Source organism: Manihot esculenta, chromosome 6, assembly GCF_001659605.2.
Source record: "Manihot esculenta cultivar AM560-2 chromosome 6, M.esculenta_v8, whole genome shotgun sequence".
Taxonomy (NCBI): domain Eukaryota; kingdom Viridiplantae; phylum Streptophyta; class Magnoliopsida; order Malpighiales; family Euphorbiaceae; genus Manihot; species Manihot esculenta.
The window spans coordinates 24588790-24611865 of record NC_035166.2 but is presented as its reverse complement, the minus strand read 5'-3'; the positions used below and the strand labels follow the sequence as shown (position 1 = coordinate 24611865).

The following is a 23076-nucleotide window of genomic DNA, read 5'->3' as shown; positions in this document are numbered from 1 at the left end:
AAAACTTCATTTTTAAAGGAACTTGAAATTGGAAGTGATTTTACAAGAATTCCATTATTTTTCTTACAAAATGAGTTAAATATAAACTGGCAAATTATTGACCTGCCTCCACATTTGGACTTCACATTATCATTTATAGATATGATGTTACTGCAAGTTAACCTGGTGGCATACAGTTGACATTATCCTCTTCCTCATCCCAACCTTCTTTTAGCAGAAAAATGAAAAATAACTTGCAAGAACTTCTAATCAACCTAATAAACTGTACAAAACAAAGGAGGAGATCAATTCAGCTGGTATTCCACATTTGAGTATGGGATTCTGATTGTCCCCTTGGACAAAATGGAAGGCAAACCAACATTCTTTGCGTTGAATGTAGTTTCTGCAGCCTCTAGCGCCCTAGAAGCCTGGAGAGCCATCTCAGCATGAAGCTGGAGGCATGACATAGCCATCTAAGATAAAAATTCAACACTTTAGAACACCACACAAAAAGCATTAAATATAAACAATAGTTAAACAGTATGTATCAATATCATTGCTTACCATATAACACTCTTTATCCACATCAGATTCAACTATGTTAAGGGCCCACATTCGAATCCATTCAAGCCCCTTAGAAACTTCAAGGTTTCCTTCTGTTATGGCCAACGCAACAAAGGATGGATGAAGTGACACCAATATGCTGGAAGCAGCAAAAAGGACAGCCTTTCTGACATATACTTCTTTATGATGGCATATCTCCCTGCATAAAGTTCACATTGTTAAGTTACAGATAACAAATGATTTCCCAAAACAACTAAGCAAGCATGTAGCATTTGGATGAACAGGTGGAACTGTTGATTCTTATTAGCACAAAACACAAAGCGTCCAACACGTATTTTGGGATCAGGATTTGCACCACTTGCCTGGATCTTAACATGTCTAGAAGAGGGGGAGCCAATGCAGATGCTTCTGGATGCATGGAAACACATCTCATACAAGTAGCAAGCATGTAGATGAGTTTCCCTAGGACAATAAAATCTCTACCAAGCAAATCAACACCATGTCGTTTCTTATCGAAACCCTGCATGGCAGGAAGCATAAATGCTGCTGCATAAACGGGAAACTTATTTTGGGTCCATTCTAAATGGCTTTCCTGTATATTTGCTTGTCTAAGGCTCCATCGACGAGTCTTCCCCTTTCTGATCTGACCAGGTTTAGATGGTAGTGCCCTCTCATAACGATTAGAATAGTTTAAAAGAGTTCCAGTTTCTGACACCTCTTTCCAAGCACCAGCTCCAGGAGGCCCTGAGCTACTAGGCAAGAACCAGGGTTGATTCTCTGATATAGTTGATATGAGGACTGTTGATTGACGTTTAGGTTTCATAATCTTAGCATTAGCAAGCTCCTGAGCAGCCTCAGTCATTACGTCAAGAATCATTATGCGTTGGCTGACATCAACATTTGGGGAATACAAAAGTTTGTTTAGAGTATCTAAAGATTGGAAAGGACACGTGACAAGTAAGGCAACCAATGCTCTTTGCCTCTTTTCTTCAGCTGATTCTTCCTCACCTTCTACAGCTGAATCAGAGCAACGAACCTGTACAAGGGTTCTAGCAAGATCACCTGCCACATGAGTAAGCTCATCAGGTGAAGCTCGCACAAGCTTTTCAGCAACATCAAGAGCCCTCTCTACCTGAAATGTAAAACATAATAAAAGAATAAATAGCAGTTTGTGCTAGAAATTGATTAAAAATTCCTCACAAAACCTAATTGCCACCAGGAAAATATGCACTAAATCTAAATGCTCCTGAGTGACTTCAATAAGCTATCAAATATTAATACGCCTAGGCTAGATGTTGTTAGGTTTAGAACCAAATGACTAATCATAACTTGCATGAAAAACGTGAAACTTAACATATAAACACGCCCTTGTGGAAATAATTGGCCATTGAAATCCACTTACCCCATCAGCATCATTAGATTTCCGCAGGGCTCCAACCACATCAACCAACTGTGTAAACTTTTTCTGCAGATCTGTATCATCATCTGTCAAGTCATATGGCTGTAAAGATGAATCACTGGAGGAATCTGAATTCTCACTTGCATCATCATCTTCTTCTCCGTCGGAGGCTGATCCATAATTTAGGGTACCTGGATCAATAATCTCATCTGGGTCAACCAACTCAAATGGAGATGATTTCTTGCTTTCACCCTTATTTTTCTTGTCCATTCCATTACTTCCTGAAAAGTTCGAGTCCTTTTCTGGCTCTGAGATGGTCAATATTTTTGCTTTGTCATTCTCATCTGAGGCAGGCAGGTTCCTCTTCTCAGGTTTAGCCAACCCTAGCTCCCAGTCAATGGTCTCGTCAATGCAACTATCGTCAAGGTATAGAGGATTTTGGGGGTCAATCACTTTAGAGAACACTAAAGCAACATTACTTGCCATTTTCCTAATCAAATGAGTAGGGCTCTCCAGCCTACCTGTCAGCAACAAATAAATGCATGAGACAAAAATGATCACCCAATCATATTGCAAAATACTCTAATCAATATCACAAAAATGATCACCCAATCATATTGCAAAATATTCTAATCAATATCAAAGAACAAGAAAATACAGCCAACTCCGTGAAGAATTGAGTGCATCACATCCTTAGACTTTTCCAGTTCCTCTTTTGACATCTGCTCCATGCAAAGACCTATAGCAGCAGTTACATCTGTATTGTAGATCAAGAGGCAACAAAATTTGCAAACAACTAACAGCCAATTAAAAACTAATTGCACAGCCATAAGATTTCAGAAATAGTGCAGGATAAAAACAAAGGAAAATTTAGTGTGTCCCTACATGCAAAAGATCCTATTATGTAAGTCAATAATACTTATGAGATGTGTGATTTTTTCTCATTAAATCAAGCTTTTAGAACCCTGTTACAGGAATAATTGTCAACAAATATCAAGTGTTTCCAGCAATAGGAGTCAAAAAGTGAGAAAGGATACAAGCTTGCTGCTCTACTGGGGCTGATTGCACAAACTCCCTTTTAGACCATACAGCTACCAGTCGCTGCACTGTGTCCAAGAGAATGTGGGTCTCCAAACCCTTGGTGAGTGAATTAGCAACAGGTGGACATTCAAGCACCACGAACTGAATAATCCATTGCAGGCAACGAATAGGAAATACTTTCCAAAATAGAAATTTGTCAACAAACATGGACCTGCAGAATGAAAAAGAAATGGCATCTATTATTGAAGTCTTGGGCCTCTTGGTACAATCATCTCCACTGGACTGTCAGGGAGATAATAAGAGAACCTTGTTACCTGATTGATGGATGCGTTTTAAGAACATGATTAAACAGCATCCAAAGAATCCAGTAAGCTTCAATATTAGTTGCATGTTCAATTGCTAGCTGGTGCAAAAGTTGTTCAGACATTCTTTCTACAGCATAGGGATCTTTAATTGCTTCCATCATCCTTAACCAAAATTGGGATCTGGGGTTTGCCTCGAACACTTCTTTAGTTGCCGAACCAGAACATGATGATAAGCACCACCGAATATCTCCAAGAACCCGAGGGATTACTTCACCTAACAGCACATCTGCAAACATGAAAGTAGATAGCTCCCACATAAATTAAAATGTCACTTTTCATTAGTGACACTGAGAAGAGCTACCTGGTGATCAACAACTCCTACACAACATTCCCAAACAAGTTCAAGCATATTTTATTAGGGATAGTTTACACAAGTGTTTATTAAGTAGTAATGCATAATAAACTTACTCTTGCAAGAATGCACACAAGTGTTTAAGTATGTACCCATATTCATTGATTTACGTTCATCACATTTAAATGAGGTTATCACATTATATAACTCATCCTAAATTTTCAACATAAACTGCCATAGACAATTGTCTTCGCTTAATGCAAGCTAATACTAACATAATAGAGAAGCAAGACATCCTTAGAAAGGGGACATGTTACATGTAGCAAGTACAAGTCTTTAATTATTGTGCTTGAAACATTTCAATTACCTGAAGAACCACGGCGACATATTCGAGAAAATATTTCCCCAACAAATAGCATTCTTCCATCACTGTCAGACTCATTGAAGAAATCCTCCTTATTAGTTAGATTCTTTACCCTCTCTTGTACATCACCCAGAAGTTGAATGGTAATCTGCTTAAAGAACAAACTATAACTACTGTAAAGGGAAAACTACATACATTGAAGGCAGTTATAAAAATAAATTCACATAAACCAACCCTGGATACTAAATTGCTAAATCCATTTATATGAGCAAATGATAAGATATGCAAGAAATTAAAGTACAAAAATCGAGATATTAAGTTGTGGAGACTCTGACATAAATATCCATTATATGCTCATGCACGCATACAATATGCAACAAATGGAAGGATGAGGACACTATGATAATAAATTGGGACCACTGTCATGCTTTGCCAGGATTCAGGAACAAATAAACACGCAGGAAAGAATTCCTAAGCCCATGCAACAACCAGCACAAGATTGAAACAGGATACTGTGATGAAAGTGAAGCGGGGGCTCTTGGCCGTGCTTTATCAGGAACAGAGGCAACAATCTGTGCGATCCTTGATACAAATAGCTGGAGCTGTGCCTTTGTAAAATCCGGAGATTGGTGTGCAATGCCAAATTCTCTAGCCATTTGCACCACTCCATTATTTTCAAGAAAGAGGAGAAGCAACCTGACAGAAGTCATAAATATATCCAAAACTTCATTTATATAATTTGAACTAAGCATTTAAATTAAAATACTAGAAATTTCAATGACAATAGTTCATAGTCTGATAACATCAGTTTCAACAATCATCAGATGCAAACTGAAAAAGGTTTTCTCAAACCTTTCAGAATTTGATTGGACAGCACTAACATCAAGACCATCATTTCCATTTGGCTGTAAGCACGGAACTAAGATCTGAACAACCTCTGTGGAAAGCCCACTAACAAAGAAAGCATCATATACATGTTCCTTTGCTGAATAAGGAAAACAAGGTAACCAATTGGAAGCAACATCTGCATGCAAAATCAATTTATATAAGCAACAATCACGATCAACACAAGGCTGTTACACACAAATACACTAGTGACCAATGTAGTAGCAAAGGTGCTAAATGCAAGTCAAGCATATAAACCTGTCAGATCTATAATTGAACAAATTAATTAGCATTTAGCGTATTTATGTTAACAACTCCATAAATAAGCAGCACCAACAGCAATATATTAAGTAGGCTGCAATGGATTGTAGTGGAACAAAAATACACTGATGAATAATAGTCTCATTGCATTACATCCTATTATAGTCTACCAAATATGGAATAGAAACTTGCAGAGAGTGTGAGTTGCAAATAGCAACACACAAGATATCTGAGAACTAAACTCCAAAATTAACCTTAATTCTGTTGCATGAAGAAGAAAAGTGATATGGCAAAATATGAGATGGCAATAAATGGAATCACCAAGTAACAAAACCCGAGCTAATGTGGGAAATGCAGCTCCTCGGTAGAATGCTTGCCACCATTCTTTTCTCTCTTCTGCAGAAGGTATATTAGCATTAATGACCTGCTCTCTGTACACCTCGTCAAGGCCGCCTTCAAATCCAGAACAAACAAACAAAACAATAAGTACCCAATATGTAAAACAAGAATATGACAATCCAGAAATAAGAGGACAGAAAAGGAGCGGATTTGAGTCCTACCTGAGATTAGAGAGGGATCTATAGGAAATAGAAGGACAGCGAGGCAGTGAAGAGAGCAAATGACTTGTTCGACGTGTTTGGCAGTCTTTATTGCTGAAACTACTTCTCCTACCTTGTCCAGGACTCTGCTCCCTATCTCTCTTCTCTTTCTCTTTGCTTCTTCCTCCATTTTCTGCTATCTATCTGCTTTCTCGCAGTAAAGGATTTGCTTTCGAGACCCAAAACATGAAAAAAAAAAAAAAAAAAAAAAGAAATTTCTCTTTGAATAATCTCAAGGACGATTGAACTGACGATTCTATGTAGCTAAATTTGTGTTTCCAGGAATTGATATACAGGTAGCGCCGGGAGAAGTCTAGCACTGCTAGTTGGTAAATCTAGACGACAAGCTTACACGACGTCGTTTAGATGCACAAATATGCAAACAGGATATGAAACGCTGCGTTTGGCCTGTCTAGAGCTGACAAAACGACGCCGCTTAATTAAACAACATAGGCTCATAGCAATCCATCGATTAGCTCGAGTGTTCCCTTTCTCATTCCCTTTTCCTTTTTCTTCCCCATTTGTGTTGAGCCTCTGTGTTTTCTCAACTCAGATGGCAACTGCGGTGATCTCCGAGTCTAAAAGGGCGCCGCGGCCTGGTCGGGGCGGATATCAAGCACACGGAATGACTGAGGAGGAAGCCCGGGTACGGGCCATAGCAGAAATCGTCAACACTATGGTGGAGCTTTCGCGAAAGAACCAAACGGTGGACCTCAACGCTATCAAATCCGCCGCCTGCCGCAAGTACGGCCTCGCGCGAGCCCCGAAGCTCGTGGAGATGATCGCGGCTCTTCCCGAGTCTGACAGGGACTCGCTACTTCCCAAGCTCCGCGCCAAACCAGTTCGCACCGCTTCCGGAATCGCGGTAGTGGCTGTCATGTCGAAACCTCATCGGTGCCCACATATAGCGACAACGGGAAATATTTGCGTTTACTGTCCTGGTGGGCCGGACTCTGATTTTGAGTATAGCACACAGTCCTACACTGGTTATGAACCTACTAGCATGCGCGCAATTCGAGCCAGGTAGGTTTTTGTATCAGATGATGTGCTAACTATTGTATATCGAATAACTGAGTTGCTTGTGAGTTGTGAGGACTTCTGTTTTAGACTTTTTAATGTATATCAAGTTTTAGAAATTAAGTTTTTACCTTTTGGTGAGTATTGAACTATCAATAGTGTTATGCTTTGTCGTTGTGGACCATATATTGATGAATATTGGTCATTGTCTGTATTGTATGATGGGTCATCTTGTAGTGATTAACTTTCTGAAAATTTTTCGTGATAATTGCATTTACATGAGCCTTAGCTACAAATTAATAGAACGCATCAAATTCTAAAAATTCCCATTTGTGATATCTACATTTACATCAATTTATATTTTGACTGGAAATTAGCATTCCAGTGTATTGTATCGTCGATTGACTTTACTTGTTTCTAGTTGTCATTGTATTTTGTAGTTTGCACCTTCTTTCGTCCTTTTAGATTTTTGCCTAGTGTTCCTTGCATCATTTTTTTGTCAAAGATAAAGTTTCATTAATATAAGAAAATAAGCCTTATTTAGATCTCCTTGCATCATGTCATCTTCTATTAGGCATGTTTTCATTAGTCATTTTGTAATATGTCTGTACATCAATTGAGCGTAACAGCAGAGACCAGAGAGCATGCACGTCTGGTCGCTTCAGAAATAGCTTGTACCATAATCATTAACCTAGTAAATTTGATTGTTATCTTTTCTGGTCACCTTTGTTTTTCCTGCTTTGTTTCATTATTATTATTTTATTTATTTTCATATCTGCATGTATTTATTTTCGTATCTGCATGTTATCTAAGAAAATAAAAGGAAGATGCTCTGGATTTATTAGAGAATCAAGATAGCATGGAAATATGCTCAGAAATTGAATTGATTTTTTAAACCAGCATTTTTTGCCCCCTTTATCATTTTTCTGAAGTATATTCATAAAATTTAAATGTGGAAAAAGTAAAGGAGCTGTTAGAGAGCCACAGCATATGACATATATATATATATATATATATATATATATATATATATTTTTTTTTTTTGCTGTAATTTTAATGAAATGAGAATATAGGCTCTTCTTTCTCTAAAAATGAGATTTTTTAATAGGAGTTGTACATTGCAGTATCATACATGTGAATGGCTTAAGTATAGATATATATATGTCCATCATGCAATCCTTTAACTTGTTACTCGTTGTCTTTACCAATCATGAGATTTAACTCGCGACTTTTCTTATTTCTACTGAATTGCAATTTGTAGTTACTTTTTGGTTTATTACTGGAAGAAAGAATCTGAGAACTGATGTTTCCTATGATAATTAAATAATTTGTTTGCCTGCTTTCTTTGCTGTTCCAGATATAACCCATATGTTCAGGCTAGAAGCAGGATTGATCAACTTAAGCGATTGGGCCATAGTGTAGATAAGGTTTTGTTTATTCTCCTCTTTTACTATAGTTGTCTAAAAGAGAAATACTTGTATAGATTTAGTCCACCATGTGGCTGTCAACTACAGTGATTTCATTTACATTATCCACAGTTCAAGGGCAATTATAGATAAATCACAAGTGTATCCATGATTGTTTTAAAATAACATGGTGTTATTGTCCTATTCTGTGGATGACATGTTAGACTAGGTCTACTTAAGAATCTCGCTCCCCCAAATTATTGCATAAAAATTCACATCTTTCTTGCCTAATTAATTGATTTGGTTGTTGCAGGTCGAGTTCATATTGATGGGCGGTACTTTCATGTCATTGCCAGCAGACTACCGTGATTACTTTATAAGGAATCTTCATGATGCTTTGTCAGGACACACTTCTGCCAATGTTGAAGAAGCTGTTGCCTACTCTGAACATGGTGCAACGAAGTGTATTGGCATGACAATTGAAACGTAAGTTACGCTATAAATTGTCCATCCGAAAAAGAAAAGCTATTAATTATTTTATGACTTGTATGAGAGGGAGATTCTAATTTGCTAATCCTCTGATTAATATGCTGCAGTTATTTTTGGATAACTGTTAATTCTTGAAGGGGTGTATTGAGACCAAGAAAAGCATATGTGATTGGAACCATGTGGCCTTTTTTCTTTTTCTTGTAGTTTCAAATGTTTCCCAGAATTTTTCATATGTCATACAAGCACATAATGATTCTTGGAGTGTGTGTGTGTACTATTTGTTCTGGAAGATACAAGCCAATGACTCATTATTGTGTATTTGTGTTGCACAAAGCAATAGCTTGCACAAAATAGCAACAAGAGTATAATTTTAGATGTTCTAGTCTGGATGATATTTTTCTTTTCCGGGTTATTCTTGGTGAGTGCCGGGCTGACGCCAGATAGGAAATTAGTGTGTTCAGTATGTATAGTTAATGCCTATAAATTAATTGGTTTTATTTTACATGCTTGTGATTCTTATTTAATAATTATTAAAATAAGTTTTTTGCTTGCTTCATTCTATTTACAGGAGACCAGATTACTGCCTTGGCCCTCATTTGCGTCAAATGCTTTCTTATGGTTGTACACGATTGGAGATTGGAGTTCAAAGCACATATGAGGATGTTGCTCGTGATACTAATAGAGGACATACAGTAGCTGCTGTAGCTGATTGTTTTTGCTTGGCAAAGGATGCTGGTTTCAAGGTGTGCTAGAGCCCTATTATGTATATGATTGTCTTTAATAGAAGTGGGGTATAGTGCCATGCACCTCATTACGGTTTATTGTCTACTAAGCTATTTGTGGTTTCCAAATGTTCATGTTATATCATACTCTTCGTAATCGATGATTCAAATACCCTTAATTACTGTTCTAGTTGTTTATGTTTGCCTGTTGCTCATTATTAATATTTAATGCTCGTGTAGGTTGTTGCTCATATGATGCCTGATCTTCCAAATGTTGGGGTTGAGAGGGATTTGGAAAGTTTTCGAGAGTTCTTCGAGAGTCCTTCATTTAGAGCAGATGGGCTAAAAATTTATCCCACACTTGTAATTCGTGGAACTGGGCTTTATGAGCTCTGGAAAACTGGCAGGTTCTGATTGTTCTCAATTGCTGCTGAATCTTGTTTTTATCTCTTTGTATATGTGTCAGTGTGTCTGATGCAGAAAAGCAAAACTAAATATCAAGGTAGTTTTATGTCCTTGTTTCAGTGTAGGGCTCCTTAGAACTTTGTTTTCCTCACCCCCTGGACCCTTCCCCCCTCTCCCCCTCTTTCTTTTGTGTGTCTGTGTGTGTTGGATTAAGGTTCTCATATATAATTAAGGTTCCTTAACTGTTATCTAGTTTTCATTGTCAAAGAAGTAAAATTTATAGATTTTTTGGCAAACAGGGACATTTGTGAACGTGGGATCAAGATGAGAAATTTTATTTGGAAAAACTTATCTCTTGTTTTGAAGCTGGAGTTTGTGTCATTCAACGTAAAATTATTAATCATATTGTCCTGCTTGCAGGTATAGAAATTACCCTCCTGAGCAACTGGTAGATATTGTTGCAAGGATCCTAGCCATGGTACCTCCTTGGACACGGGTTTATAGAGTTCAACGAGATATTCCTATGCCTTTGGTTACATCTGGGGTTGAGAAAGGAAATCTTAGGGAGCTAGCTTTAGCTCGAATGGATGACTTGGGTTTGAAATGCCGTGATGTCCGTACAAGAGAGGCTGGAATCCAGGTAAGACCATTTTACAATGTATTATCCTATAGTGCTTGGAACAAGTTTAGATCTTGACTGATGCTTGTGTAATAAATATAGGACATTCATCACAAAATTAAACCAGAAGAAGTTGAGCTTGTTCGCCGTGATTATACAGCAAATGAAGGTTGGGAAACATTTCTCTCATACGAGGACACGAGACAGGTTTGGGACACATTTCCTGTGTTCATGCATTTGTGTGTGTGTGTGTCTTTGGAAGGGATGTATGGTACCATTTCACCTTATTATTTTGCAAATCCTCTGAGGTCAATGGTAGTGACTGCATAAAAATATGTAAGTGATGTATGGTATGGTTGCACCACCTTATTATTTACAAATCCTCTGAGACCAATAGTAGTGACTGCAGAAAAATATGATAGAGTGATGGGAAATGAAACCTTAACTGCATTTTTGGTTAGTAGGGACTTTCTTTTTCATTGTCCTCTGCATTTTCTGTTCATTGCATTTATCAGTCCACCAAACATGATTTAGGATCCTTGCTATGAATTGAAGAGTCCTGTTTTCTGACGTTTTTATGTTTTCCTTTTCTCGATGCTTAAAAGAGAGGCTTTTTGCGTGCTGAACATGAAAAGTGAACCATTCTTAAATTCTCTTTTATTGCAGGATATTCTTGTGGGTTTGTTGCGCTTGCGAAAATGTGGTCGCAATGTCACCTGCCCAGAACTTGTGGGAAAATGCTCTATTGTTCGTGAGCTCCATGTTTATGGAACCGCTGTTCCTGTTCATGGGCGTGATGCCGACAAGTTGCAGCACCAGGTTATCATTTTTGAATTAGTTGAAATATATTTGTTAGTGGTCCCTTTTGTCATCAGTGATTTCAATTCACTTTAGGATGCCTTTTGAATTTCATACTAATTTTTACATGTATTTGTGTGCATTATAGGTAAAACTTAGGAAAACTTAACATCTTTGTTTTCCGTTTCTTACTCATATTTGTGATGACAGGGTTATGGCACGCTATTAATGGAAGAGGCAGAGCGGATTGCTCAAAGGGAGCATAGATCAACAAAAATAGCGGTCATTTCAGGCGTGGGGACCCGTCATTATTATAGGAAACTGGGCTATGAGCTTGAAGGCCCTTACATGGTTAAATGTCTTCCTTGATATAAGCAAAGCTAGATTTGTGGTTGTAACAAAATTTTGTAATTTATGCCAGTTGAAAGTTTTTAATTAATCATTTCTTTGTATAATCCAGTTGGTTATAGTCTTTCGTTGTTCATTTTACCTCTTTGGCTAGATGAAAGTGAAATTGCAGTTTGCCCCTTAAAAAGTATTTTCTACAATAAAAAAAATCCAAGTGGTCATTTGTTATCCCTTCTTCCATCGAGTTAAAGACAACTTAATCCCAGTAAATATTAAGATTATTATTTTAACTGTAATAATATTATTCGTATTTATATCATACAATAGTTGAGCGTTGGTCCATGTTATTTTGCGTTTCCTTTTCTGTTGCTTAATGCATTTTCAATATTTATAGTGGGCTAAAAAGAACACACTAGAGGTGAGCTTAGGTCATTTACGATCCGGATTGATTCTGAAATTAGTCTGTATAGATCGAATTTTAACTTGGACTGCCTTGAAGGCAATCAATATTTCCTACTTGGATTAATTAGCAGTTTAATAATCTAATGATTTGATTCTATTCAATCTATCAATTTTATTTTTTTTTGAAATCTTTATTCTATCAATTTAAACAAAAAAAAAAGGATTTCAATTTTCAATTATCTGATTGTGTCAATTTAAACCAAAACTTGAATTAAAATCCAAAGGGGTAGTAGCTCTTCAATCCGACAATCCGGTTCAAATTCAGTTATACTGTCAATTTAAACCAAAATTTGAATTAAAATCCAAAGGGGTAGTAGCTCTTCAATTCGACAATCCGGTTAAAATTCAGTTGTACTGTGAACCCAAGTCGGTTTTTCGATAAAGGAGAGCCGACCGAAACCGGGCGGGTTTCGCAGAGGGGAGGACGTCCCATAATTTATCTTCTTCATTATCATCTGCAGCTGCAGATGTAAAAGAAAAGGCTGATCTTCGCCCCCATTCATTAGTACGAGGAATCACCAACCCAGTGATGCTGAAATCAACATTCACCCCCATTTTTTCATCCTTCCCCTCCAAAACCACTACCCTCCAGAAATTCCCATCCTACTCGGTTATTAGTAATTCATTCACCCAATCTGCACCACCTATTCACCAAAATTCCTCAGTCAGCGCACCCACCGTGACCATAATCCCACCTCTTCAACACCACCCTCCAACTTCAGCTTATGTCCACCTCCCCTTCTGTCGCAAACGCTGCCACTACTGTGACTTCCCAATAGTTGCTCTGGGCTCTGCCAACCCAACTGATGACGACCCACGAATCTCCAACTACGTAGAATTGCTTCGGCGAGAAATAGTTTCAACGATACCAGAATTCAATATTCACCCACCTCTTGAAACTGTCTTCTTTGGAGGTGGCACGCCTTCTTTAGTGTCTCCAAGGCTAGTTTCCTCGATTTTGGATACATTGAGGGGGAAGTTTGGATTCCTTGAGGATTCTGAGATATCAATGGAAATGGATCCTGGGACCTTCGATTCTAACAAGATGAAAGATCTGATGCGGTTGGGTGTGAATAGAGTGTCATTGGGAGTGCAGGCGTTTCAAGAGGAGTTGCTGAAAGCTGGTGGGAGAGCACATGGTGTTAAGGAGGTATATGAGGCACTTGAGATTATGAGATCATGTGGTGTTGAGAATTGGAGCATGGATCTTATCTCCTCTCTCCCGCACCAGACTCCACAAATGTGGGAGGAGAGCTTGAGGTTGACAATTCAAGCACAGCCTAAGCATGTTTCTGTTTATGATTTGCAGGTTGAACAAGGCACAAAATTTGGAATCTTGTAAGTCTGGTGATGGCTTTCATAGTATTTTAAACAAAATGGCTTTCCGCATTGTAGTGGTTTTCTGATACATTTTCGTGTCTGCAGGTATACACCAGGGGAGTTTCCTCTACCATCAGAAACACAGTCTGCTGATTTTTATAGAATGGCTTCGCAGATGCTTTCTGATGCTGGTTACAGCCATTATGAAATTAGCAGTTATTGCAAAGATGGGTTTGAGTGCAAGCACAATTTTACATACTGGAAGAACAAGCCTTTCTATGGGTTTGGCCTTGGTTCTGCTAGTTATGTTAATGGAGTGAGGTTTTCAAGGCCAAGGAAGATGAGGGAGTACATGGATTATGTGCACAATTTGGAGAATGGGGCAGTGGATTGTTATGGGAATAATCATCTTGATGCCAAGGACTTAGCCATGGATATTCTGATGCTGTCGCTTAGAACTGCTAGAGGTCTCGATTTAAGGTCTTTTACAGATGTATTTGGTGGCTCGCTTTTCTATTCTCTTTGTAAGGTCTATAAACCTTACATTGAAAGTGGGCATGTGGTTTGCTTAGACGAGGAAAGAAGAGCCATGACTGCAGATGAATTCAACAATTTGTTTACACATGAAGATGAGATTTCAAGCAGACTGGCTTACATTCGGCTCAGTGATCCAGATGGTTTCTTGTTATCAAATGAGTTGATATCCCTTGCATTTGGGGTCATAGCTCCCTAGAACTGCAATCCTTCAGGAACCCAGGACAGGAGGTAATTAAGAGTGGATCGGGCGGATGATCTTACGTGCTGATAAGCATTCTGAAAAATGGTTTGCTAATTATTTATTCCAAGTTGACCTTATCTTTGCAAGAAAAAGCAGTTTGGTTTTTTAAACAGAAGAGGTGCTTTGCAATTAACTGCAGGGGCACACCAGGCCATAAGCAACGGTAGTTGGACAGTATACAAAACCATGATTGATACAAGCAGACTTTGATGAAGTTATCTGGAGAATGAAGAACTTGACCAACCAAGTTTATGACAAACTGGTTATCTGTGTTTAAGACACATGAAATGTCAAAATCTCATGTTGGAGAATTAAGTTAAAATCCGCTACAGCCGTTATTATTATTCTTATTACTGGCAAAGCACTACAGCCAGAATTAGCTGTGGTTTTTAAGCATTCTAAATTATATTCATGCATGAAATTGTGACCAAGTTTAGATCTAGCGAGTTAAGTTTGGCACTAGATCATGCTACTTTGTGCTGTGTTGTTCTGTGAAATGTTTTCAGATTATAACATTTAAGGACAATAAAAGCACCCAAAGGTGTTAAACAGAGAACTTGCCATAAGATATACAATTGCAATGGATATGAAATTTTACCAATTAAAGTACATGAATTTGGAGAGACATTTGCGATCAGACATTTTTTTAGAAATGAAACTTTTAATCAATAAACACTTAAATTATTACAAAATGCGTAGAGGCTGTCCAGATTTCCATATCACAAGGAGTAAGGATACAAATGAGGAAAAGGATGCCATCCCACAGGAAAGAACTATGCCAATGCCCATCACAAATCATCTCTTGGTCAACTTGTCTAAGAATGATATGTTCTTGATACCTTTTAACAGAGTACTCTACATTTACAAAACAATTGCCAGCCCCGAGGAGGACATGCAACTATGCAAGGATGCCTGCAAGAAGCCCAAGCTAGCTCAATTTCCATTAATTCGTGCACTTCTCTTATTTCAATGGATGCATTAACAAGTTTGCATTAATAAAAAAATATATACATCAGAAAAGATTGAATTACAAGTTTCCGAGAAACTAGAAGACTCTGCATTGTATTAGAACCACTGTAATTTAATTTATTAACCAATACTCACTGCTTTGACTAAAAGTTAATAATCTGAACTCTCAAGTCCGAGTTCAAGTCCATAAATATGTTTTCAACATCGAGACTTGATTCAGGAAGTTCCAAAATTAGAACACAAAAGTTTACCAGTTAACTATGATGGCTTTGTCTTCCTTCCAACTCGAGCGATTCGTCTCAGCTCTTGAGTTCCCTGCCTCATTTCTCTGTACATGGAAAAAAAATTCATGGAAATGATTCTAAAACTGTTAATTTGAAATTTTCAAAAAACTAGAAATGTACCTCTGATATAAATAAACAACAAGATAAAATAGAGGCAGCAGCATCAAGGTCAGTATTGACATGGCCAGATAGATGACACTTGTTTCCTTCTGTATGAATAGAAAGATGAGAGAAAAATGTGATGCAAAGCATCTAAAAAATAATATAAGCAACAGAGAGAAAGCAAAAGATGGGGCATTGCAAGTTTTCAATCATGTGAAGAAAATAACAGATTATTGTTAAGTGATTTCCAATAACAGATTATTGTTAAGTGATTTCCCTTACCATGGTAACACTCTTGGAGTTCTTTGGACAGCCCAAAAGAACCAATCAACGAGGTCATGCAAATTTTAGATATTACTTCCTTTTTTTTTCATTTTCTTTCAAGAACGTTGTGAATGCCAAACCTAGTAAAATCTGATATGGGCATGATAATTATACAGGAATTCTGATAATAACAGTAGTGTTAAGGCCTAACTGCAATTTGATCTCTCATGCAACTGCTGTTCTCAAGTAAAACCTTACCTTGCGCCCTTCAGGAAAATGCTTCTTTTTCCCTGAACAAGTGTGAGCATTGCAGAATTGGCGCAAAAACAATTCTACAAGTGAGAACATGAGCATTAGAAATTAGTGAGCCAATGATTCATTCAGTATAACAGCATCAGGTTGCCACCAAAATTTAAGAAAAAAAAGCAGTTTGCCTTGATGATTTATAAAACAAAAGTACCATGCAAGCGGCTTGCTGAACGGCCTTGATTAGGAGGAAAACAAGTATCTGCAAGACTCTAAAAAAAAGGAAAATCATTAGTGCAAGACATTGGAGTCAACAGCACAAGTAGTAAGGAACATGGAGATAACCTCACAAAGGTGGCGATTTTTTGCAACAGCTGCAGGTTTGCATTTTGTCTTTGGTGATTTGGAATTCATTACAAAATCACAATGCAGTGCACCACATAAATCAGCCAAGCACTTGCCCTCACTCTGAAATTATTAAAAACTTTTTGCTGAGTCTTAATCAGTTTCCTCCAAACACCACCACCACCACTACCCCTCTCCCCCCTAAACAATACATACATATATAAATTAGCATGCACTACATCCAAAGGGGACCAGAATCCACATACAACATTCAGAAGATTGTAGTGCCTGCTGTCAAAATGTTGATCAAGATATTTTTCAGCGTGGAAGCTCTTCTTACAATATCCACACTTCCAATCATTTGTGTCCACCTGAATTTTATGCTGCTCTTGATTCCTGAAGAGGTCATTGTCAGGATGAAGTCTACATTTAGTAGAAATCTGGTAATTTTCCCGTTCAACAAATGGCATCAAATACTGTACAAATACACACAGTCACAATTTGTCCACAAATAATTTCCTCGACAAATAGCAATCTATCTTTACCTCCTCTATAATGTTCCAGGCAGCCCTACTTCTCTCTCTAGAGCAATGTACTTCATGTGCTTGCTCTTTTTCTTGCTTAACATTTCTAAGCAGAAGTATGACAAGCATTAAAAGGGTAATCTTCAAAACAAAATTAAAAAAATACCATGTAGCAAATACAAGAAAAAAGACACCAATTTCGCCTATCAGTCAGCAAATTTAATTAAGCAACAAAAAAGAAAGGGTTAAATGTTTATTAATTTAAACTTTGCAGTGGAATCCTTACCTTTCAGCGGCATCTCCTAGAATTTCCTGGAATAAATCAAGAAATCCCAATATAAGCCTGATGCTATATATATATACAGGTATAATTAGCTTAAAAATGAAGCAATCTAAAAGCCAAATGGCTCTAGCTAGAAACAAAAATTTACATATTAAGAATAAATAAATGCCTTTCGAAATAAATGAATTTTTATGAAGAAAACCAATCTCCCAGAAAAAATAACCGATTCCGACGTTGGATCAAAATCTAACAGAAACGCAATGATGAATTGTGAACGTATAGGAATAGCTACTGATTTTAATACCTTGGATAGCGTTTGTTGTAGGAAGAGGGAAATCATGAGAAGAATTAGAGACGTTGCCGTGATTTTCTTCATCTCGTTCTCGAGTGGGTATAATCAGCGAATTCTGCAACATTTTCCAGGAAAATGCTTTCGGCCTGTTTGGCTTGCAGTGGGTTCGTATTCTATTTGATGATAAATAATTTCTCCATTCGAAAAAAGGACGTCCTGTTTAGTGTTTACTAAAGTGGCTCCTAAGGACGGCAAGTATTGAATAATAGGGTGTTTTAAAAAAAAATTAAATATTTATAATAATTTATATTTATATTTTAATACTTTAAATTTTAAAATTAATTTATTATAATTATTGTTAAAAGAATTAAATTAAATTTTAAAAAAAATAATGAAAAATTAAAATATAATCTTTAAAATTTTATAATATTAATAAAATATATAATTTTTTAATTTAAATTTTATATTAAAATTAAATATATTTTATATTTATTGTATGCAATATTAAATATATTATAAATATTTATTACTAATTGATACTATATAATATTTGTATAACGTAGACAGTGATATATGTTACCATAAGATAAAGTGATGCGGTAATTATCTAATAAATCTATATGCGGTTTCACTCGTAGAAAAATTGATTTGGGTGCTTTAGGACAAACAAGTCTTAGATCGGACAGATCGTATTCTCAACTTCAAGACAAGACTCTATAAAGAAATTACTATTAACAGTTATAATCCAACAAATCCTCTTTATGTCTACAATTACGAGATTCCTGATCAATTAGTCGGTGAAGATCCCTTACTAACGAGTCGGCTATATCATTTCCGGATTACCATAAAATGTTATATTTATCTCTATTTTCTTACAGTATAAAAGGAGAATGATCACATAGGCAAAGGTTAAACATAAATACTCTCAAGTTCTATATTCACCTTATTATCTAAATTACTGATTTGAGCATCGAAGTAGCTGTCGTGGGCATCTATCACCTCACATTCTCTGTCTTGTAGGATTAGCCAATCACAGCACAACTTCATTCCAATCATATTATCAATTTAGTCTTTGCAACATCATTTAGTTATGTTGCCGAGAATCCATTGAATTCTCTCCATTCATTTGGATTAAAGTCGGTCTCTTATCCCTTCTAAAGAAATATCTCTTTTATCTCTCGAAATGGCCTGCAATTTACGAGTTGCTGTTAAGGTTACTACTGATGAGGATGTTATCATTTCTTCCATTCCTAGCAGTGGATAAAATACACCCTCTATAGTCAACAAGGGCAATTTCAACAATCTGAGCATTGAGAAAATGCTCCAATACGTCAGAAGATTGTAGGTTATTTTTGAGAAATACAAAACTCGGGAAAAGGCGTCACTCATGGCTCTCAGAGAGAGGGAAGAAATTTTTGTAGAGACCTTAAGGATTCGGATAGAGGCAATCTAGACTCAATTCAAAGGAAAGGACAAGTCTGAGAAAGAGGAGCCGTCAGATGATGTTCCCAAGGTTGCTGGCTGGAAACTGGTGTGGGCTGCCCAAAGGTTCCAGGAAGGATAGGAAGAGGACAAAAGGATGGGTCAAAAGCAAGGCCAAAAGCCGAAGAAGCAAGGGTATTAGAGAGACCACAAAAATTACCCGGTCTCCCGAGGAAGGAATAGCCAAGGTACATATAAGAAATATACTATTGAACAACTCATGAAGACATATTCTAATGTGCATTAGAAAAAATGACAAGAAGATCAGGTGGCCTCTCAAACTCAACCCTAAGAAAGTCAAAAAATGAGACAAAATCAGGTACTGCTATTTTCATAAAGACTACGGACATGTAACAGAGGAGTGTCAGCAATTGAAAGACTAGATTGAAAGGTTAGTAGGGAACGACACACTTTGAAAGTTCATCAAAAAAAGTAGAAAGATAGGAGGCTTGAGCTCAAGATAACAATTCCTGAAACTACCACTGACAGTGAACCTGTGGAGGGGTTATTCATGTGATTACAGAAAAGCCAAGTGTTAGTAGGGGTAATAATAAGGAGAATACAGATGTCCAACTCTTGAGTCCAACTCTTGAGTCAAACTCCGAATTTTGAAATCGGTCAGGTCAGAAGACCGAGTCTTTTATTTAATCCTTAGAGAAATATTTGTGATTTTTGAAAATGTTATAAAGGTAGGATGCATTCTTCAAACTTCTTTTTTTTTATAGAAAAATCAGAGTTGTTGGATGGATGAAAGCGTGGAGACAAGAACAAAGGCCATAAGGCAATTACTAGGCCATCCGGGTATGGGTCCCATATATAATCTAGACGTCAGTCCACAGAAATAAATTCATAAAAGCTCGCAAGGCCATTCGGGCATGAGTCCCACATACAATCCGAACATGGATACTGCATATAATCCAGACATTGGTATGCGAAAATAAATTTATAAAAGGTTGTAAGCCTATCCGGGCATGGGTCCCGCATACAATCTGGGCATGGGTCCTACATATAATACTAGCGTTGGTTTGTGAAAACAAACATTTATAAAAGGCCACAAGGCTATCCGTGTAATACCCGGCTAGAGTCCGGCATCGGAATTCTTTCCGGTGGAATCTCGGATGTCGGAATCCGCTAAAAGGGTAAGATTTATGGTTTTGTAAAGGATTTTAGTATGTTTTAAGGCCTTAAGTATAAAAGGAAGTGAGTTTTTGAAAGAAAAGAGCCAAGGAAGAAATGCAAGGTTCGGCCGCCGAAGGTGAAGTTCGGCCGCCGAACATGCATGAGTTTTGGTTTCACGTTAGGCAGCCGAAGGTGGTCTGGCCAGCCACCTATAATAGGCCCTAGGTCGGTGAATGGATAAGATTTTCTTTCCATTCACAGACATAGGTGAGACCATGATCTTCCTTGGGTGATTTTCATGTTTTCTTCAAATCTTGCAAAGTTTTGATGGGTTTTATGTTGTTTTGAAGCTTTTGTGCAAATCAACCAAAAGTTTTGAAGTTGGAGACTTTGAGGGAGAGTTTCTCCATATCTACAGAGATAGTGCATGCACAGGTTGAGTCTTGGTTCAGAGAATCAGTTTTACGTTTTTACAGAAAATGTATGATCATGTATGGGATTTGACAGGTACACAGAGAGTATAGCAGGCTTGCTACGGGTCCTGGCGACCTTAAGTCAACCTAGATCCTAGCGCCGGTAGCGGTCTGATTTTCGAGTCGTTACAATCCGGGTATGGGTCCCACATAATTAAGGCATTTGATGATAGGCCACAAGGAGGGTATAAGTCAGGGTGACCTACTGGGTGTTAGTTCCACTTCACAAAGAAAATCTAAGGCATCTAATGCCAGGCCGCAAGGCAAGTATAAGCCAAGTCAACCTATCGGGTATTAGTTCTGCTTCATAAAAAGTTTATAACGCATTTTATGCTAGACCACAAGATGGGTATACGCCAACTTGACTGACCGGATATTAGTCTCACTTCACAAAAAGTTTCTAAGGTATTTCATGGCAGACTGCAAGGCGGGTATACGCTAGGCCGACTAACCAGGTGTTAGTCTCGCTTTACAAAAAGATTCTAAGGTATTTCCTGCCAGGCCGCAAGGCAGGTATATGCCAGACCGACTGACCGGGTGTTAGTCCCGTTTCACAAAAAATTCTAAAGTTTTTTATGGCAGACTGCAAGGTGGGTACAAATCAAGCCGTCTAACTGGGTAATAGTCCCGCTTCACAAGAAAATTATAAGATATTTCATGTCAGGCTGCAAGGCGGGTATATGTTAGGCTGACCTATCGGATGTTAGTCCCAAGAAGTTCTTAAGGCATCCGATGTCAGGCTGCAAGATAAGTATATGCCAGGCCGACCTACCGGATGTTAGTCCTGAGAAGTTTTTATGCCAGGTCTCAAGGTGGGTATATGCTAGGCTGACCTACCGAGTATTAGTCCCGTTTCACGAAAAGTTTCTAAAGCATTAGATACCCAAGCCTTAAAGCAGGTATAAGTCAAGGCACGCGACCGAGGGCATTAGTCCCATTTTACAAAAAGAGAGTCACAAGCATAAGTTGTTGCTCTTACAATCACTCTCAGAAATCTAAAACTTTATGTGAAGGAGGAAGTCCCATTGTAAGAGGGCAAAACTTTTTAACGATTGATGAAGGCAGGACGAGATACCAAGTGAGCAAATGAAGTTTGCAAGAAGATCGTCATGACTGAAAATATATGCATAAACCCGTCAGGGCTAAAAAAGGCCAGAAAGCCCGTTAAGGCTGTAAAAAACCAAAGAACTCGTCAGAGCTGAGAAAATGCTCAGAAACTTGTTAGGCTTGAAAAAATACACGTAAACCCGTTAGGGGCTGTAAAAAGTTAGGAAGCCTATCAGGACTGTAAAAATCCATGGAGCTCACAAAATCTATAAAATACCCAGAAACTCGTTAGGTCTGGTCGAGACAATAAAACGCTTAGAAGAATGTCAGAGCTAAAAAATGCCCAGAAGCTCGATAAATCTGGAAAAGATCAAGGGGCTTGTAAGGGGTAGAAGATACCTGGATGATCCCCAAGGCTAGAGAGAACCTGTAATACCCGGCTAGATTCCGGCATCGGAATCCCTACCTTCCGGCGGAATCTCCGTTGGAATCTAGAACTCTGAAGATGCCAGAGGCTTCTAGAGGGATAGAATGTGTTTTCTAAAAGATTTTTACTGATTTCATGGTCTTAAATGAAAAAAAATTGCGTTTTGAAAAGAAAAGACCAAGGAGGCATTTGCCAGGTTCAGCCGCCGAAAGTGAAGTTCGGCCGCCGAACATAGGAAGGCTTCGGGAGCGCTTTTGGCCTCTGAAAGCTTTGTTTGAACGAGCCAAGGTTCGGCCGCCGAACCTCAAGTTCGGCCGCCGAACATGCATGAGTTTAAGGGGCACGTTAGGCTGCCGAAGGTCTTTGACCAGGCCACCTATAAGAGCCCTCAGATCGAAAATGGGCGAGTTTTCTCCCCATTCTCGAGCTCAGGTGGGTCTTTGCCTTCCTTTGGTCATTTTCATGTTTTCTCTATCCATCCCTCAGGTTTTCATGAGTTCTACCCTTGTGTTTGAAGATTTGAAGCTTAAGTAGGAGTTTTGGGAGCTTGGAGGCTTTTGGAGCTTGGATCCTCCACACCTCCGAGTTAGGGATCGCACCACCCCTCGATCTTCAAGAGGTAAGTGTAGATCTTTGCTTCCTTTGTGTTTTAATGAAGTTTTAAGTAAGTTTATTGGAGTTTTAATGGTTGAGTGTGGGTAGATATGCATATTTAAGTTTATATGGGTTTTATGCCCAATATATGCAAATGTATGTTTATATATGTTTATGTGATGTTATGTAGGAAGTTTAAGCTAGTCTATGCATGTGGGAGTGAGTATGCATGATGGGGAGAGAGTATGTGAGGATTTGGGTTGTTTTGATGGTTTTGGCCTATGTGGGTCATAAGCTATCTATGTATGTTTTTGATGTTCTTTGTTGGAGTTTAAGCTTGTTTAAGCTTGTTTAAGCTCCTTTGTGCATGGTTAAGGGTTTATGCATGTTTTGGTAAGGTTGGGTGCTTGTTTTGGGGTGTTTGGAAGGTTTGGGAGGCTTGAATGCATGAGAAGCTGAGTTCTGCCCTTCTGGGAAGAACTCAGGTTCGGCTGCCGAAAGTAGTTTCGGCC

General features: G+C 38.0%; 4 protein-coding genes across 9 annotated transcripts; 2 read left to right on the top strand and 2 right to left on the bottom strand.

Annotated features, from left to right (window-relative positions):
* Positions 1-35: 35 nt before the first annotated feature.
* LOC110617437 (telomere length regulation protein TEL2 homolog) lies at positions 36-6056 on the bottom strand. The gene is made up of 12 exons (XM_021760196.2): positions 5711-6056; positions 5472-5603; positions 4857-5028; positions 4518-4700; positions 4008-4168; positions 3298-3574; positions 2980-3194; positions 2601-2699; positions 1946-2463; positions 906-1675; positions 544-742; positions 36-452 (listed from the first exon to the last, which is right to left on the bottom strand). The coding sequence occupies exons 1-12, from the start codon at positions 5877-5879 to the stop codon at positions 285-287; spliced, it is 3063 nt and encodes a 1020-aa protein (XP_021615888.1). The 5' UTR covers positions 5880-6056; the 3' UTR covers positions 36-284.
* A 68-nt stretch (positions 6057-6124) lies between these two features.
* On the top strand, positions 6125-11644 carry LOC110617793 (elongator complex protein 3). Its single transcript, XM_021760789.2, has 9 exons — positions 6125-6772; positions 8124-8193; positions 8486-8658; positions 9230-9404; positions 9624-9790; positions 10209-10428; positions 10510-10614; positions 11074-11226; positions 11416-11644. Exons 1-9 carry the CDS (start codon positions 6126-6128, stop codon positions 11572-11574), a joined length of 1869 nt encoding a protein of 622 aa, XP_021616481.2. The 5' UTR covers position 6125; the 3' UTR covers positions 11575-11644.
* Positions 11645-12245: 601 nt separating this feature from the next.
* Positions 12246-14509, top strand: LOC110617679 (heme chaperone HemW). The gene is made up of 2 exons (XM_021760633.2): positions 12246-13353; positions 13441-14509. The coding sequence occupies exons 1-2, from the start codon at positions 12545-12547 to the stop codon at positions 14066-14068; spliced, it is 1437 nt and encodes a 478-aa protein (XP_021616325.1). The 5' UTR covers positions 12246-12544; the 3' UTR covers positions 14069-14509.
* A 169-nt stretch (positions 14510-14678) lies between these two features.
* On the bottom strand, positions 14679-17634 carry LOC110617680. Of its 6 annotated transcripts, none has more exons than XR_002488423.2 (10): positions 17435-17632; positions 17134-17159; positions 16869-16953; positions 16590-16799; positions 16324-16446; positions 16193-16240; positions 15991-16064; positions 15487-15575; positions 15334-15410; positions 14679-15025 (listed from the first exon to the last, which is right to left on the bottom strand). XR_002488423.2 is itself a non-coding variant. In XM_021760634.2 (10 exons), the coding sequence occupies exons 1-9, from the start codon at positions 17504-17506 to the stop codon at positions 15341-15343; spliced, it is 807 nt and encodes a 268-aa protein (XP_021616326.1). In that variant the 5' UTR covers positions 17507-17629; the 3' UTR covers positions 14679-15025; positions 15334-15340. The 6 variants fall into 6 exon arrangements, 4 of the variants coding, with proteins under 4 accessions (XP_021616326.1, XP_043813598.1, XP_043813597.1 ...); XM_021760634.2 differs by having other exon boundaries at positions 16193-16250; positions 17435-17629; XM_043957663.1 differs by lacking the exon at positions 15991-16064 and having other exon boundaries at positions 17435-17634.
* Between the last annotated feature and the right edge of the window lie 5442 nt (positions 17635-23076).